The 14,904-nt window shown below is 46.5% G+C and overlaps 1 protein-coding gene across 1 annotated transcript in view; it reads left to right on the top strand.

Moving 5' to 3' along the window:
- The first annotated feature begins 2,156 nt into the window (after positions 1 to 2,156).
- The window catches only part of LOC126545269 (uncharacterized), a 34,963-nt gene continuing 22,215 nt past the window's right edge, over positions 2,157 to 14,904 (top strand). The window contains exon 1 of the mRNA XM_050193060.3: positions 2,157 to 2,539. Within this exon, the coding sequence (XP_050049017.2) occupies positions 2,470 to 2,539 (70 nt within the window). The 5' untranslated portion in view covers positions 2,157 to 2,469. The remainder of the gene's footprint in view (positions 2,540 to 14,904) is intronic.

The following is a 14,904-nucleotide window of genomic DNA, read 5'->3' on the forward strand; positions in this document are numbered from 1 at the left end:
TAAGCGACGAGCCTGTGGTGACAGGGACGATGGTCGACAGCTGGTGGCGAACTGGACTGGCGACGTCGGAAGGACGACGAGGGGCTGTTCCGAGGAGCAAAAGCGTCATTGTTTGGCTTTTGTGGTACTAATGGAGGCTGGTAACAACGCTCGCTTTGTTCGGGGCGGTAATAACTGGTGAATGGTGGTCGCAGAGGGGAGGAGACAGTACGGTTGTTACAATGGCGAGCAACGTGGCCAATACGCCAGCAGGCAAAACAGATTGGCCGATCGCCTGCGGTTCGCCAATCGGCTAAATTTCGGTAGCGTGCAGGATACCGCGGACCAGTCGATGGACATGGAGTATGAGACAGCTATGAAGCTGCAACGGCACATACAGAATGAACTCAAAGATTAGCGAGTTCTTCGCGGTCTATTGCCTGCACAAATGGAGCTGTACGCAAGTTGTTCGGCTGGCTGGGGCGGGGAAAAAGAGCTGCAGGAGCCACGGCTTTAAGTTCTTGCCGAACTATCCGCGTCAGGCCATGTGATGATGATGGTTGCTGCACTCCTAGCCTGTCGTCACAAGAGGATGTCGCAGCTGTGTTCGGCAGACGTGCGAAAGGCATTGCAATGCGGCGACTGTTGGCCTGCTGAAAGCGTTGACACTCTTTTATGATGTCCTGTACTGTTTCGCAACTTTTGCACGTGAGTAGGTTGAAAGCATCGTCAGCGATTCCCTTCAGTACATGCCCAACCTTGCTTGACTCGGTCATATCGCTGTCGGCCTTACGGCAGAACCAGCACGTCCTGGATGTAAGAGATATGTGATACTGTGGACGTCTGGATGCGGGTCGCTAGTTCTTTCATAGCGGTGCTCTTGCGCCCGGTGGGACGGCCGAACAAGTCCCTGAACTTCTGTTTTCACGTGTCCCAGTCATTAAGCTCTTCCTCGTGGTTATCAAACCACACATTCGCCATGCCTTCTGGTAGGAGGCCAAGTTAGCCAACATAATCGTCGGATCGTATTTGTTGCTGGCACTTACACGCTCATACGTGGCGATCCCGTCTTCCATGTCGATGTGGCCGGTGCCACAGAACGTTCCTGGATCCTGCGGATGAGCCAGCACAACCTTCGGGGTTGTAGGCGTTGATGTGGGCCACGCCATCTCGGGTCCTGTTTCATCCATCATGTTGTCCAGTCCGAGGTGACGACCACTGCGGAACTCCGTTGTTCTTTCTCGTGGGTACCCCGCACCTGTCACCAATTTGTTACGTTGCAGAAGTCACATATAAAGATGTATTTACAATATTTACAAGAAAGACAACGATTCATGAACAAGATGACTGTCGAAACCGATTCCTCCTCTAACGTCAAATCGTCTTCTTATGACTTGCGCCACTCTTACTTGCCTCGTAACGATATTCTTGCAACGGAACCACACTTTATGACGTCACGAAGAGCATCTCGCGCGGCACACACTGGCATACCGCTTCGTACGTGTTAAGGAGTATCCTTTAAAGGAAGCATGCGATGATCGTCGATTTCCCGTTGATAACCCTCTCAGCTCTTTAGCGCAGGAAACCTTGGAATTGCGCACTAGAGCAGTATAAGTGTGATTCTGTGTTGCGCGTTTGCGGCTGACCCAAGCGAGAAGGTCGAGAATTAGAGCAGCGATAGCACTGTTAGCGTCAGGGCGAAGTGCGAGTATTTGAGTTCACTGCGAGCTCCTGCATGCTACCCTTATAAATTGCGTTAGCCTTGGTTAAGCTGCGCGTTCGCTTTCTCTCGTCTCATCTCAGCCTTGGCTAAGCTGCGCGTTCGCTTTCTCTCGTCTCATCTCATAAACAACAAAAGGTGACCAATTAAAGTCCTACTGCAATATTAGCGGTGCTTACGCGCTATATTTTGTCAGTGTGTTCCGGCGTCGCTTGTCGTAATACTTTCCTTCCCGTGTCCCTTTAATTATTACGTGGTGCACACGAAGCACGGAAGTTAAAACGTGAAATCTAGCGAGCGAGAGGACACAAAGGGGTAGGCCGCGACACCGCAACAATGATTACCGGGACAAAGTGACGGGAGGAAACGAACGCGTTTGCCGAGGTTGCACAGCGCGCCAGACAGATAGACAAGAGACACGCACACTCAGGAAGACAGGCGCGAGCACCACGTCCCAATTGTATTCCAATCGTCCCGAGGGGGTTCCCATATCCGACGGAGAGCGCTAACGCAGCCTTGCTCTGCGTGGGGCTAAACGTCGAGGGTTGCAAGGCCAGAGGTGCGGATTCCGGGCCGGCTGCGACGGCTCGCCGCGCTACGCGGTTGCCGCTGTGCATTTTCCCGTCGTCATCAGCCGCCTCGGTGCTGTCGAGACTGTTTTTGTTTCTCCTCGTGCAGCCAACAAAGGAGACGACCGCATTGGTTCAGCAGCTGCTAAAGCTGCTGCTGCTGCTGCTGCTGCTAGGGCTGGGAATCTACGAGCGAAAGCAATGACCGGCGATGGTGCGTGGGATGCCATTTTTCTCAGGCTCTTCGTCCTCTTCTCCGTGATTACTACAGGTGAGACCACGTGAAACAATAGAAAGGAAACATTGCAGTTGCACCTATGATGCGAAGCAGTAACGCGATAGCTGGCGCAATAGTATGCACAGTGGGCCTGCCTTGTGCTGTTCGCTCCGGCACCGAGTTGAGTAAACGTTCGCAGACTGCTTTCGGGAAGAAGAAAACTTTCTTCGATGTTGACTCTAGTCCGTTTCGTCTTCTTTTGTGGAGGTGGCGCTCCCACGTGGCTTTTTCTTCCTTCAATTTCGTATCCTGCTTTTCACTTCTTACCGTTGGCTTCGATTTGGTTCTTCGAGCCTTGGTGCTAGTTCATATGTCAATTGCAAAGCGTAATAGGTAGAAGCGCAATATTATGTGCAGTAAGTTCTGCACTGGTTCGTCTGGTGGCGGTTGGAGCGGCTAAGTAAACCTTCACAGGCGCGCGCGGAGATATCGCGGTGGGGTGGGAGGAAGGGGGGGGGGGGGCACGTTATATTTGATGCACACGCAAAATTTAGTCTACGGTTAATTTGGACCTTTACAGTGAAATAGCTATTGAAACGCTCGCGAGCGTTTACAAGCGTAATACGCGTATTAACGCGAAAGCGTTAAGGACCCCGTGCCGCAGAAAATCCGGCGTCGACCGTCTTGTTGGCAAAAAATAATTTCGAAGCACGCATGCGCAATCACTCTTTTATCACCTCAGTTGCTCATACCTTTCCTGTCGTTGTTCACAAAGTTATTACTTGGAATTTTGAGAATGAGAGCCCACAAACAAATGTAATCTAAAAAAAAAGAAAACACCGACAGCACATACCTTTTATGTTAGCTCTTCTAAGACTGAAATATTAAAGTGCGGAACAGTAACAGGAGATTGACCCAAGCAAGAAGCCGCGTTTCTACACTCTAAAAAAAGTTTGCACCCTTTGGGGTGTATATCTGCCATACAACAATAATCGTCATCTGCCTTGCTTGCGTTTCCTTTCTTGAAATCGCCGCGCCCGATACTTTCCTGTCGGGAATGCTATGTCATGCTGATAACGCGCATGCCGTTCGTTACTGAGAAGTACCGGGCTCGCAGCGTTAGAGAAAGGAAATGTGGACAAGACAGATGGCGTTTATTTTTTTGTGGCAAGATACGACTCAAAGTGTGTAAACTTTTCTTACACTCTAAAAAAAGTTTGCAGCCTTTGTGGTGTATATCTGCCACACAACGATAATTGTCATCTGCCTTGATGCGCTTCCTTTCTTTAACGCTGCGAGCCCGGTACTTTCCAGTAACGAACGGCATGCGCGTCATCAGTATGACATAGCATTCCCGACAGGAAAGTAGCGGGCGCGGCGTTTTCAAGAAAGGAAACGCAAGCAAGCTAGATGACCATTATCGTTGTGTGGCAGATATACACCCCAAAGGGTGCAAACTTTTTTTTTAGAGTGTCGAGTGTACCAGAAAGTTCGCCTTGCCTTCCTGCACAGCGGTCGGCGCAAGCGTTTCCCGGTAAACATTACGGTTACATTACGCTGCAGCTGCCGGGAAGCGTGAAAAGCAGTCAGGGATCTTTGATTGCTATCGCGTTCCACTCTTACAGGCGAAGCTTAAGCGTCATCCAACTTTTTTTTCCCCGATGTCCTGGGAGTACGAAATATACTACCGAGTTAAAATGTGCTGGAAGTGGGCGCCGCGTTGTGGATAATACAGGCAGGCAAAGTGTCTGGTCTTACTAAAGCCATTAGAACTTATTAGAACGGATAATAATAATAATAATAATAATAATAATAATAATAAGAATGACGATGATGATGACGGCGATGATGATGATGATGATGATGATGATGATGATGAAGGTAGCTTCTCTGGAAATTGGGCAATGACATTGCAAGGTCACATAATAAGTCTGCTGTGTATGTGTGTGTGTTTTCATGGTCGAGTAACAACGGTCGAGCTTAAGGAAAGAAAGCATTGAAAGAAAGCATGTGTGCGGACGTGCCGACAGAAGTAACCAACGGCTTTACTTTCTATAAAGCTGTCGTAAGTGTACCTACGGAAGAGAGTCAACACTCGGTGAACAACAGGATTTCTACGAGAGGTGATGACGAAATGCAAGCCACCGATAGCGGGAGAGTAGCCCTCACAGTTACAACCGATATCCTTACAGGAAATGCCGAAATATAGCAAGCGAGAGCTACCGAAAGCAGCCATTTGTGAAGGGTGCTTGTCAACAGCAAAAATCTAAACTTTCGTGAAAATAATAGTTGGCGCCAGAATATGCGAACTGATGTTTTCTTTCTTGTTGGACTATTGAGCAAGTTATTATTTGCGGGGAAGCGGGCGACAGAATAGTTTCGGACATTTCCCTTTACATGTTAATGCATCACTAATAAAAATCGACATGCCCTTTCTATTCCGCACGTGCCTGTGCGTCACAACAAAAAAAAAAAAAAAGCGGTTGGTGACTCCCGAGTTCGTTAACTTCCAAAAACGACACTGGAGCTACGGGAGACGCCGTATACAGTGGAGTGATCAGGATTAACTTGGACCGATTGGAAGTTATTTAAAATGCACATAAATCTAAGTCAGAAAAATTTTGAGCATTGACACATTCGTGCGTTGAGGTATTTTTTTTTTAAAACCTAGCATGTCTAATTTGGGTTACCTGCGGAGGTGACTGTTCCACATTTCTCAAAAGTGGTGATGCAACTTTTTGAGTTAAACTGCCCTATGGTTGAATATTTGTAAGGTCAGTTTGATTTATTTAACGAAATTACCACCTCCAGTACCACTGCTGTTCATGACACAAGTCGCCTCAATTCTTTTTTTCTCTCACCGACAGCTGCTAGCTAAGCTGCGTCGCCGCAAGTTAACACTCCGCCTATTGTTCATTCAGCCAAAATGACTATCAGTGTTAAATCGTAGATTTTGTAAAGCAAGGGACAGTCGGACTGATGGCCATTGAGACTCCGCACTTTGATAGTTAAGACCATGCGTGATACGATGGTAAAATGTAGGCGCCACATTGAGCCCTGTACAGTATAAACAGAAAAGAATAGAATAATAAAAAATGTGTATTTAATGCGCTCGACTATATCCGTTGGAATACAAAAAAAGCAGAAAAAATAAGAAGGAAGACATATTTAATGGCGTACATAAACGATACTGCTGAGTGCCTATGGTCTTCCTTCCACGATTAAGGCCACCTGCTCAACAGCCCCTGTACTTTTGCGCGGAGGTAAGCAGTACACGTGCACAGTTTCTTTCATTGCTCTTAGCCACTCACACCTCCACTTGTTGATGGCCAAAGCTGTGAGTCAAGTTTTTTCTTTCTTTTTTTTTGACAAATCACTACCGAAAGGACGTATGCGTAATGGTTGGGAAGGCCACACACACGCAACGGTAATTTCCTTTGTTAAATATACGCCACAAATACTCGGTACTTTCAGAGACATAAAAATAAGCACGCGACGTGCATTTTCACACATCGGCTACACGGAGGAGAGTGAGTGAGTGAGTGTCAACTTTATTATTAGAAGGGGTAAGGGATAAGGGTGGCTAAGCTACGTAGGCTTAGAATGACGTTTTAAACTGATGTCGTGTTATTTCTACAAGAAAATGGATTTAGCGAGTTTTCTTTCTTTCCGTGAACATATTTTAATGCGTGCATTATTTCCAGTTGTTTATGTTTTGCTCCGAATTTACCGCCAGCTGTAAGTCGTGCAAATGTCTTAAGCGAGGGGTTTTTAAGATTATTTAGTTTGCAAATAACGCTTGCCTTGAATTCCGTTAGGTAGAGGGGCTCCAAGCCCATATCTGGCGCAACCACATGTGGTCGTTCAAGCTACCGTGAACCCGGACGCCTCACTATACTTTGACCGTTCTTTAGATCTGCACAGTTAACCGATTAACACCTTTGCGAGTCCTGAAAAGTGTAAATTGGTCTATAACTCATGAGCTTACACGTTTACAAGTCTAAGAAAATGAGTTATAGGCGGAAAATACCCTTAATGATGTAAATCGGTTTACAGTGTATACGTAATTATATTATTTTTCGTTCTTTCTGCCTGCAACGAAGACGTTTTCAACCCGTTTCTACCCTCTGGGCTCTCATTTTTTGCTGGTACACATGTTTAAAACTAATTGAAGGCTGAGGGTGTTGTGTTAATTTTTGCCGGTAGTTCACAAGTCCGCGTGCTGTTTCTGTTGATCATCCGGAACACATTTGATCCTAAAGTGTGCTATAATTCCAACGGAAACTAATCCCCAGTCACACTTGCTAATATATAAGAAGGAAATCGCAATGAGCAATGAGAGCGCTATCTGCACTCTCAAATTAGTATGCTACTAAGCTGCGGGACAGCATAAGAGAGACCGCTATATCATTCGCAACAGTTCTTTACGCTTATACCTTTCAGCGTTACCGCTTTAGCCGAGTTCGGTGGCGGATATGTCGAACAACATAGAAACATCAGAGCTGATTGCGGCGGGTGAGCCTGTGTGGTAACCGGAACGCTCTAGTACGCTATTGTGCTTTGCGTTGTACTACTTGGCGAGCACGAGTGTATAGTTTGGACCTTCGAGCCGTGGCTAAATTATTTACGTCTCTTAACAATGAAACATAAAGTAGAGTCTAGCATCGGGTGCTCTGAGTTCCCCCTACGTCCTTCATATCTATTGCTACACTGGTAACCCCTCAATTATCGAAAATGCATAAACTTGTCGAAGTTCTTCAGACAATTAAACAAAAATGACAAACAGTTAGTTTAGACTCAGTGCTTGTAGTTCTAAAACGCGAGCAACTGTACGTAACTCTGCCGTGACTCTAAATGTAATGTCTCAAAGAATGCATTGCCGCAGAACAGGTGCATGATCTGGTGTAAGTAATTTCGCGTTTTCGCATTTTTTTCTCGAAAAATCCTTACATCAAAAGATAAGAGTACAAAACCGAGGGATGCAATAATTAAGAGTCTTAAGTGGTTTGATTGAGCCCACCACCGCAAGATATCACGACCAGCGCTGTTATACTTGGCTCCTTCCCCGGCATTTGACGAAACCTGGGGCGCTAAACTGTGTACTATGCAGCTAAAACTTTTTACTATTCCCTAACTTGCAAAGGTTTGAAGGTGTTCATTATTGTTACCGAAAAAGAGGGTTCACGAGGTGGTTAATTAAACTTAGCTGCGCATGACGCTTACAAATTTCACAAATAATTGACGCCGTATTGCTTTTGTGCCGAGCCGATGTATCTCCGGTGTCACTGTCTCAACTGTTCCAATCACCGTTCCATTCATTCTTGCTGCACGATCTGCCGTGTTACACACACAGGAATGCGTTTGGGACTAACTCGCAGCAAATTTACGCCGCACCACGCCACGTGACCTTTCACTGTTCAGAAGCAATACTACAAACAAATTATAGGCGCCCTCTCAAAGTAACCTTGCGAAAGCAGTGTTTTCTTTATGCTTCCGGCAGCGGCTTCCTGTCAACGCATTTGCGATGCATTCCACACACCACGCGTTCAAACGGCTTCCTGTTTTGGAAGCTTCACTAACTAAAACAAGATTGCCGCCGCTTTCTGTGCACTCCTCCGTGTGCGATAATCCCAAAGCCAAGCGCCGTTTGCACACCTCAATAGGGTCGCTCGCTAGTTGCGAGAGTAAGTGTAGGCGCTGCGAAAATGAAATTGGGAAGAGCGAATGAAAACGACACGAGGAAAACTAGTGACGACAAAGCTAGTGGCTTTTGTGTCATCCTTGTTTCTATGTCATGCGCCGTAGCGCCCGGTAAACATGAATTAAAATTAACCAGCTAGAACTCCCATATTTTCGCATTCAGATGCACGTGAAACGCAAAAGTGCCTAAATTTGCCAGACACTCGACTAATCTGAATGAAATTTGTTGCATTTGAAGCAAATAAAAGGTAATTTCTGGTCAGCGTTATAGAGCAAAACTCTTGTTTGCGGCCTCAAATAAAAAAAAGAATGTCGCAAATCAATAAATATATGTTTCAGTAAAGTAGTTACAAATACGTGATTCCACGTCAGAAGCATGTATCACATTTCCGAGACAGTCTCTATTAAAGCGTTATAAAAGAACAAATCCAAAATATTTACGCCATAATTCAAGCGCAATCATTACTTCTCCTACAGGAGTCCTAGAGAAAAGAAAATGTGTTGACAAATCATTATTATGCACTTCGAAGCAGTATGTATAGCGTATTAATTTTGGTGTTCGGCGGAAGCTTCTTTGGAGGAAGAGACGTGCCTGAAATAAAACATGTACTTGCCAAAAAAGAAAAAAGAAAAAAAGAAAAAGAAAGTCAGCAGACTTCAGCGATTCTTTCAGCTGTCAACTCACTGCCACAGAAACGTTCTTTCGCTATAAAAACCACCATTCATTATTTTCTTGCTTGCCGATTTTGTTTCAGGTAATGTGGGGGGAGTGGGCAGCCGGCGGTTATAAGGATCTTAGTTGAGTGGGGATGAATGCGGTAGTAGAATGACGTATTCAATTCAAACAACAATTAGCAAAAACTGAATATTTAAATATATCTTAAACGTTCGTTAAAGTTACGTGATATTAGAGAAGGAATATCGCTGTTCAGATAAGTAAAGTGTGTCTTTATTTTCTTTGTAACATACAAAACTGCCTTTCTGTATTTCATAGTAAAGCGTCTTGTGGAATTCGGAGTACATGGACAGACACTCTCAGACTCCCTATGTCTAAGTAGGTAAGATGCACTTAACGAAGATGTATGGCTTTATGAAACCTTAAATTTGTAGCTGTTTGGCAAATGGCTTATGCTTATTTTTTCTTGTTCAAGGCGGTCTAACATATTATATGAATATATTTCATGCAGTCAATTTCTTGGGCATCATGTTAATTTTCGTCTCTTTTGCGTGTTATCATGGCGAGGTTACCTTGTGGTACTTGTGGTCAGTGTAATGAGCTTCGAGGAGTTGCGTAAAACAGTTATATTTTCTGATTGCATCATTCAGTAGGACAACGTCCGGACACCTCTGCCAGTCCGACGTGTCGGTAGCGTGGCATTTCAGATTACTGTTGGATATGACGTTTCCTTACGCCATTTTTGAAATTCGATTGCTTGTGGAGGTAAATGTTTCAGCGGCAGGTGATGAAAAGAAAGGGGGGGGGGGGGAGGGTGCACTTACTGTGACAAAGGCTTCATGCTTTTCAGGCAAGATGGGTCATTTTGAAAGCTCGTGCTAAGGATAAGTCAGCCCAAAACTTCCACAACTGACGTCACGGGAGAAATGAGACAGTCATTTTTGACACAGTATTTCGACACTATATAACAGCATGAGCGCATTTAATAGAATTTCCAGATAATGCTGGCTGAATTCCTCCAAGTGGCGCCCTCACTAAACTTGCTGAAACACCTTGGTGCCGATTAGTTGTTTCAATTTCAACATAAGCTGAAACAGCGTGATTACAAGTGCGACACCATAGAAAAACTCGTTTCACAGGACGATCAAGCACTGACTGCCAATTGAATTTTCATTCAAAGAACGCCAGGCTATTATAGACTGCCAAAAACAAGCCTACGCACACTGATACAAGACAAGATCAGAATTTCTCTTGGAATAAAAATTCAGTTGGTAGTCACAGCTCGTTCTGCGGTACGTGTTTTCCGTTGGTGTCCTTGCTTCAGTAGCGATATTTCAGCTCATATTGTAGCTTAAGCAAGCACGCGCTCTTAAGACAGCTGGTTTAGTGTCCCTGGCGCCCTTCGGACGTATTAAACTGTTGTATCTATGTTCCTCCCCCGAATAAAGTCATTTGTAATAAAATGCAAATGAAAATAATATAGTGTAAAGCAAACTAGCACAATTGAATTGCCTATTTGCGAGTAGAAGAGCTAGCGATTTATAGAACTTCCTCCAAATACAAATAATCGGAAGTTTCCAAATTTCTTCATTCTCACGCTCGCATCATGTTTAGTGTAGGTAGTCGTTCATGAGGACGCAGACTCGGCCGCTCTCCCCTTTATCTCCCATTCACCAAATTTCTCAGGCGCCTGTCCAAGAATATATGCCTTTGTGTTTTCTATCTGGTTGGTGAATGTATCGATAACTTCACGGATACACATAATTCATCTCGCAATTATTTGCGATGATTTCATAAACGCTGTCTGCAATGTAATTATATTTAATCTTGCCCGAAGGCAAACCGGGCAGACCTCCTGTGACGGCACGTCTCAGAACCAACAGTGTTAGGAGGCTGCGCGGAGTGACGCTTGATGCTCGCTTAACTGAATGACACTCCACTTTGGTCAATGCCAAGAGAACGGGCTCCAGAATGTAGTAATAAAGATATTTTGAGAAAGCGACAGAAATAAAATGTCCGTAATCACACCGTGCTTCCCCTTCAAAGGTTTCCCACGTGATAGAATCGCGTTATTACCCCCCTCCCCCCGTCGCCTTTTTCTTTCTATTTCTCTTTTTTTTTAAATAGGGAGAACTGCCTCTGCATCGTATATCGAACAGGGGGCGTAAAACTAAACTAAACGAACCAGAAAATCTCTGCGTATAAATAGTACACAGTCCCGGAACAAAAGCATCGCGGGCCGCTGGTCAAAGAGATGCATTCGGTACAAAAGCGTGCCGCTTGCGACCAGGCGGCTATTGCGTTTTCCCTCACGACGCCCTCATCCTGCCGCTGCTAAACGCGAAAGCGCTTTACAATGCACGCCCGCACTACCGCCGCCACAACCACCAGCGGCGAGCCATCGGTCGCGAGCTGTGCTAGCCGGCAGTGAGCTAGGCTTTCGGTCGATTGTCTGAGTGCTTGCAGGGTGCGCTTAAAATAACTGCCGCGGGAGAAAAAGAGAGCGTGACCTCCGCGAAAGGCGTGCGCACACACGGGGCGCGTATTCCGGTATGCGAAGAAAGGCACGAAAAATTCGGACGGTGCTTAGATCGTTGCATCGTGTCTCAAGAAGGCCACTCGCTCTCTGTGCCACTGGGGCCCGTGCACGGTGTGCCGCTCCACCGAAGCTCGCGAAGGCGTTATATGGGAGGGCAGAGGAGTCAGGCGGAAGAAGCGAAAGCTCCCTCTGGGCGGTCGGTCGCAGGCGTCTGCTCGCTTCCTTGCTTCCTTCCGGCGAGCGACCTTCTTCCTTCCTTCCTGTAGGGCACTTATTGAGGCGATATACATGCACCTCGCAGAGTAAGCCCCACGTTTCGAGTTTACACAGCCTATGGGGTGGCCGGCGATTAAGTTGATCGCATATCCGGCGAAGAAGGCGCAGTTGGAACTACGGATTCTCCGTATCGACCACGATCACTCGTAGGCTGCTTGCTGTGCGTTACAATAGATCCGTTGCACGCATGCATACCCACACCTTGTAGACCGTACGCGCGCACGAGCATGTTCATCGACAGTGCGGCGTTTTACAACTACTCGAAGTATGGGCGTTGGGGAAGGAGCGCAGGGGTCAGAGGATCTGCACAGCGTGTGCTTTATTCAGCACGACCCTATATGGGACGCACGGAAAACGCTGCCGTCAGCTTCGTTGCCTTTCACGCGCACACAACACAAACACACGCACGCACGCACGCACGCACGCACGCACGCACGCACGCACACACACACACACACACACACACACACACACACACACACGCGCACACACACACACACACACACACACACACACACACACACACACACACACACACACACGCACGCACACGCACGCACGCACGCACGCACGCACGCATGCACATACGCACACGCGCACCTGCACACGCGCACCTGCACACGCACACACGCCCACACGCACACACACACGCACGCACAAAAGCGCCACGTGAATAATCTAGTCTTTTTCTGACCCGTTAAAAAGAAGAAAGTGTCGATGATATTCCAGAGGAAGCGTCGTTGTATATACGCATCGGTACGGGCGCACCTGCTGAACGACGCAATGCGCAGCAAAACAGCATATTTCGCGCGTGACCGGAATACACTGCGTCTTTCTGTTATTCTCGGCGACTGTTGCACCTGCTATACGTGTGTGTTTCATGCGCCGGAGAGAATGGACCGCGGCGCCTCTCACATGTCGTTGACGTTTAAATTAGTGGTAACGCCAGCAAGTGGGGTTTCTGGCTTAATGGAGGAGCGCGTGATTTCAGGCTTGTTAGTAAACGCAAACAAGAGAGCGTGGAGTGTGAGCGTTTGATACGTCTTCAAGAGTGCAGGGCTTGATTATACAACTGCCGGCGCTTTCCTCGAATCAATGTTGTCAGAGGTGGAACACATGCAGCTGCCCGATGCCACCGGCAGATGAAGTGTACTGTGCCTAAATTTAAATGACAACGAGCGAAGAGTGATATGTTAAGGTTTTCATCTCTATGAAGTCATTTGAGCGTACTTGCACAGCGCAAACAAGGCCAGAAGAACGGCAAACGTTGAAGCGGGGTTTTAAAAGTGCGTGGGTTACCGTGGACCGTATTAAATGCTTGGTGCCGTGCTGTTCATGAAAACAGACAGACGTATGGTGAGAAATACATTGCCGATATTCTTAGATGACCAAGAAGTACCAGCAAAGCTTTACAAAACAACTGTAGCACCGACGACAACAACGACTTTCGACTGATGGCTGCAAGGACAAGCGAATTTTTTTTCTTTTCGTACTACGAAGATCTTTGTCATGCAAGGAAGCTCTGCAAGAGCGTACAATATGCAATGTGAGCATAACCGTTGCGGGCTTCGGCAACCATGTTCATCCGAACACTGCTTTCGTCCTTCATCTTCATCGATTTTAGCCGCTGTGCATCAATGCGCCGTTGCATGTCTTTATCTATATCAGCTTCGTCAATACGGTAATTTATTGTTTCATTATAAAGGCAGGCCAAGATCTAATTTTTTTTTCACTTGTAGTTTTTGGGCGGCGGCGTGAGACGGAGAACATGTACGCCGGGCAACCCCACCAGACATCGTCTATCGTCAGACCAAGAAAGAATGATACAAAGCAAATACCAAAGCACTCTAGAACATTACAAAAAGAACAGAAGGGAATATATCCGCGCCTACACTGCAAGCTTAACACTAATGTACTTACCATGTCCAGAAATAAAGGGTGAACAATTGTGTTTTTGCTTCAAGTGTAATCGCGTTTATCATTCGTGTCTCACACCGCCACACTGGAGTTTGCACTGGCGCTGTTCAACTGCGACAGAGGAGGGCAGAACCGGTTCTTCGTAGCTGTTTGTGTAGAAGAAATATGCTCAAGTAAACCTCTTGCTTGGGCTAGTTGGTTCAGGCTTGAAGCAGTAAAGGCAAGGCGCAGAAGACCAGGACTCAAGAAGAAGAACACAAACGACAGGACCGGCGCCGACAGGACTGACAGGGGCGCCGGTCCTGTCGTTTGTGTTCTTCTTCTTGAGTCCTGGTCTTCTGTACCTTGCCTTCACTACTTCAAGCATGAACCAACTAGCCCAAGCAAGAGTTTTACTTGAGTGGCGCCGGTCCTGTCGTTTGTGTTCTTCTTCTTGAGTCCTGGTCTTCTGCGCCTTGCCTTTACTTCTTCGTAGCTGTTAAGTCACACGATGTATGTGCGGTGAAGACCACTACCGTGACGTCGTTGTGTAGGCACTGTCAAGCTCTGGATGGCATTGGACCATTATTTGTTGGAGTGTACCGAACTCCATACACAACTCAAATTGTTCACAGATAAACTCAAACGTAGAATGGCTCCGCACACAAGCGCAAGCGACATTTTGTTTCCGCAAGAACATATTTTACTAAGGAGGGAGGTGTTTCGGTGCTCCTCCTTAAGTTCCTCAGGTTGATACGCGCAACCGGAGAGTCAGTGGTGATGAGTGTGGACTGGCTATAGCAGGGCGAAGTGGGATGGCTGGCTCGCAGCGTGATGCGTCCTGGTTGAAACTCATCGTCGACGCTGTAGTCTTTTCGTGTATGCATCCTGACTGGCATCGAATCAATTGGCGGCGGCTTCTGCAGTACGAGCTGCGCCTGCAGCAAGCAATACTACGCCTCCTTTTACTCCTTCTTAATGCTTTGTGGAGTCAAACAAACAAACAAATAAATAAATAAATAAATAAATAAATAAATAAATAAATAAATAAATTAACAGAAACCTCATTTGCAGGGAGACTTCGGGAAGTGTGGGAATGGGAAACCTAGAACATCGCCTGCTTCTTAAAGGAACGAACAAGATAAATGCTAAGTTAAGCTGCGCTACTAACTCGCGCCACTCACCTACTAGAATGACCACTTATGCACTTAGCGCAGTCTTGGTGAGCCAGGATAGACGCGACAACGAGAGACTGGTGGCGGCGCCACACTCAAGGTTCCGCGCCAGTTCGTCGTGACGAAAGGCGCTGTAAATCTAAAATAGTTTTTCGAA

This window comes from Dermacentor andersoni, chromosome 3 (assembly GCF_023375885.2).
Source record: "Dermacentor andersoni chromosome 3, qqDerAnde1_hic_scaffold, whole genome shotgun sequence".
NCBI lineage: Eukaryota > Metazoa > Arthropoda > Arachnida > Ixodida > Ixodidae > Dermacentor > Dermacentor andersoni.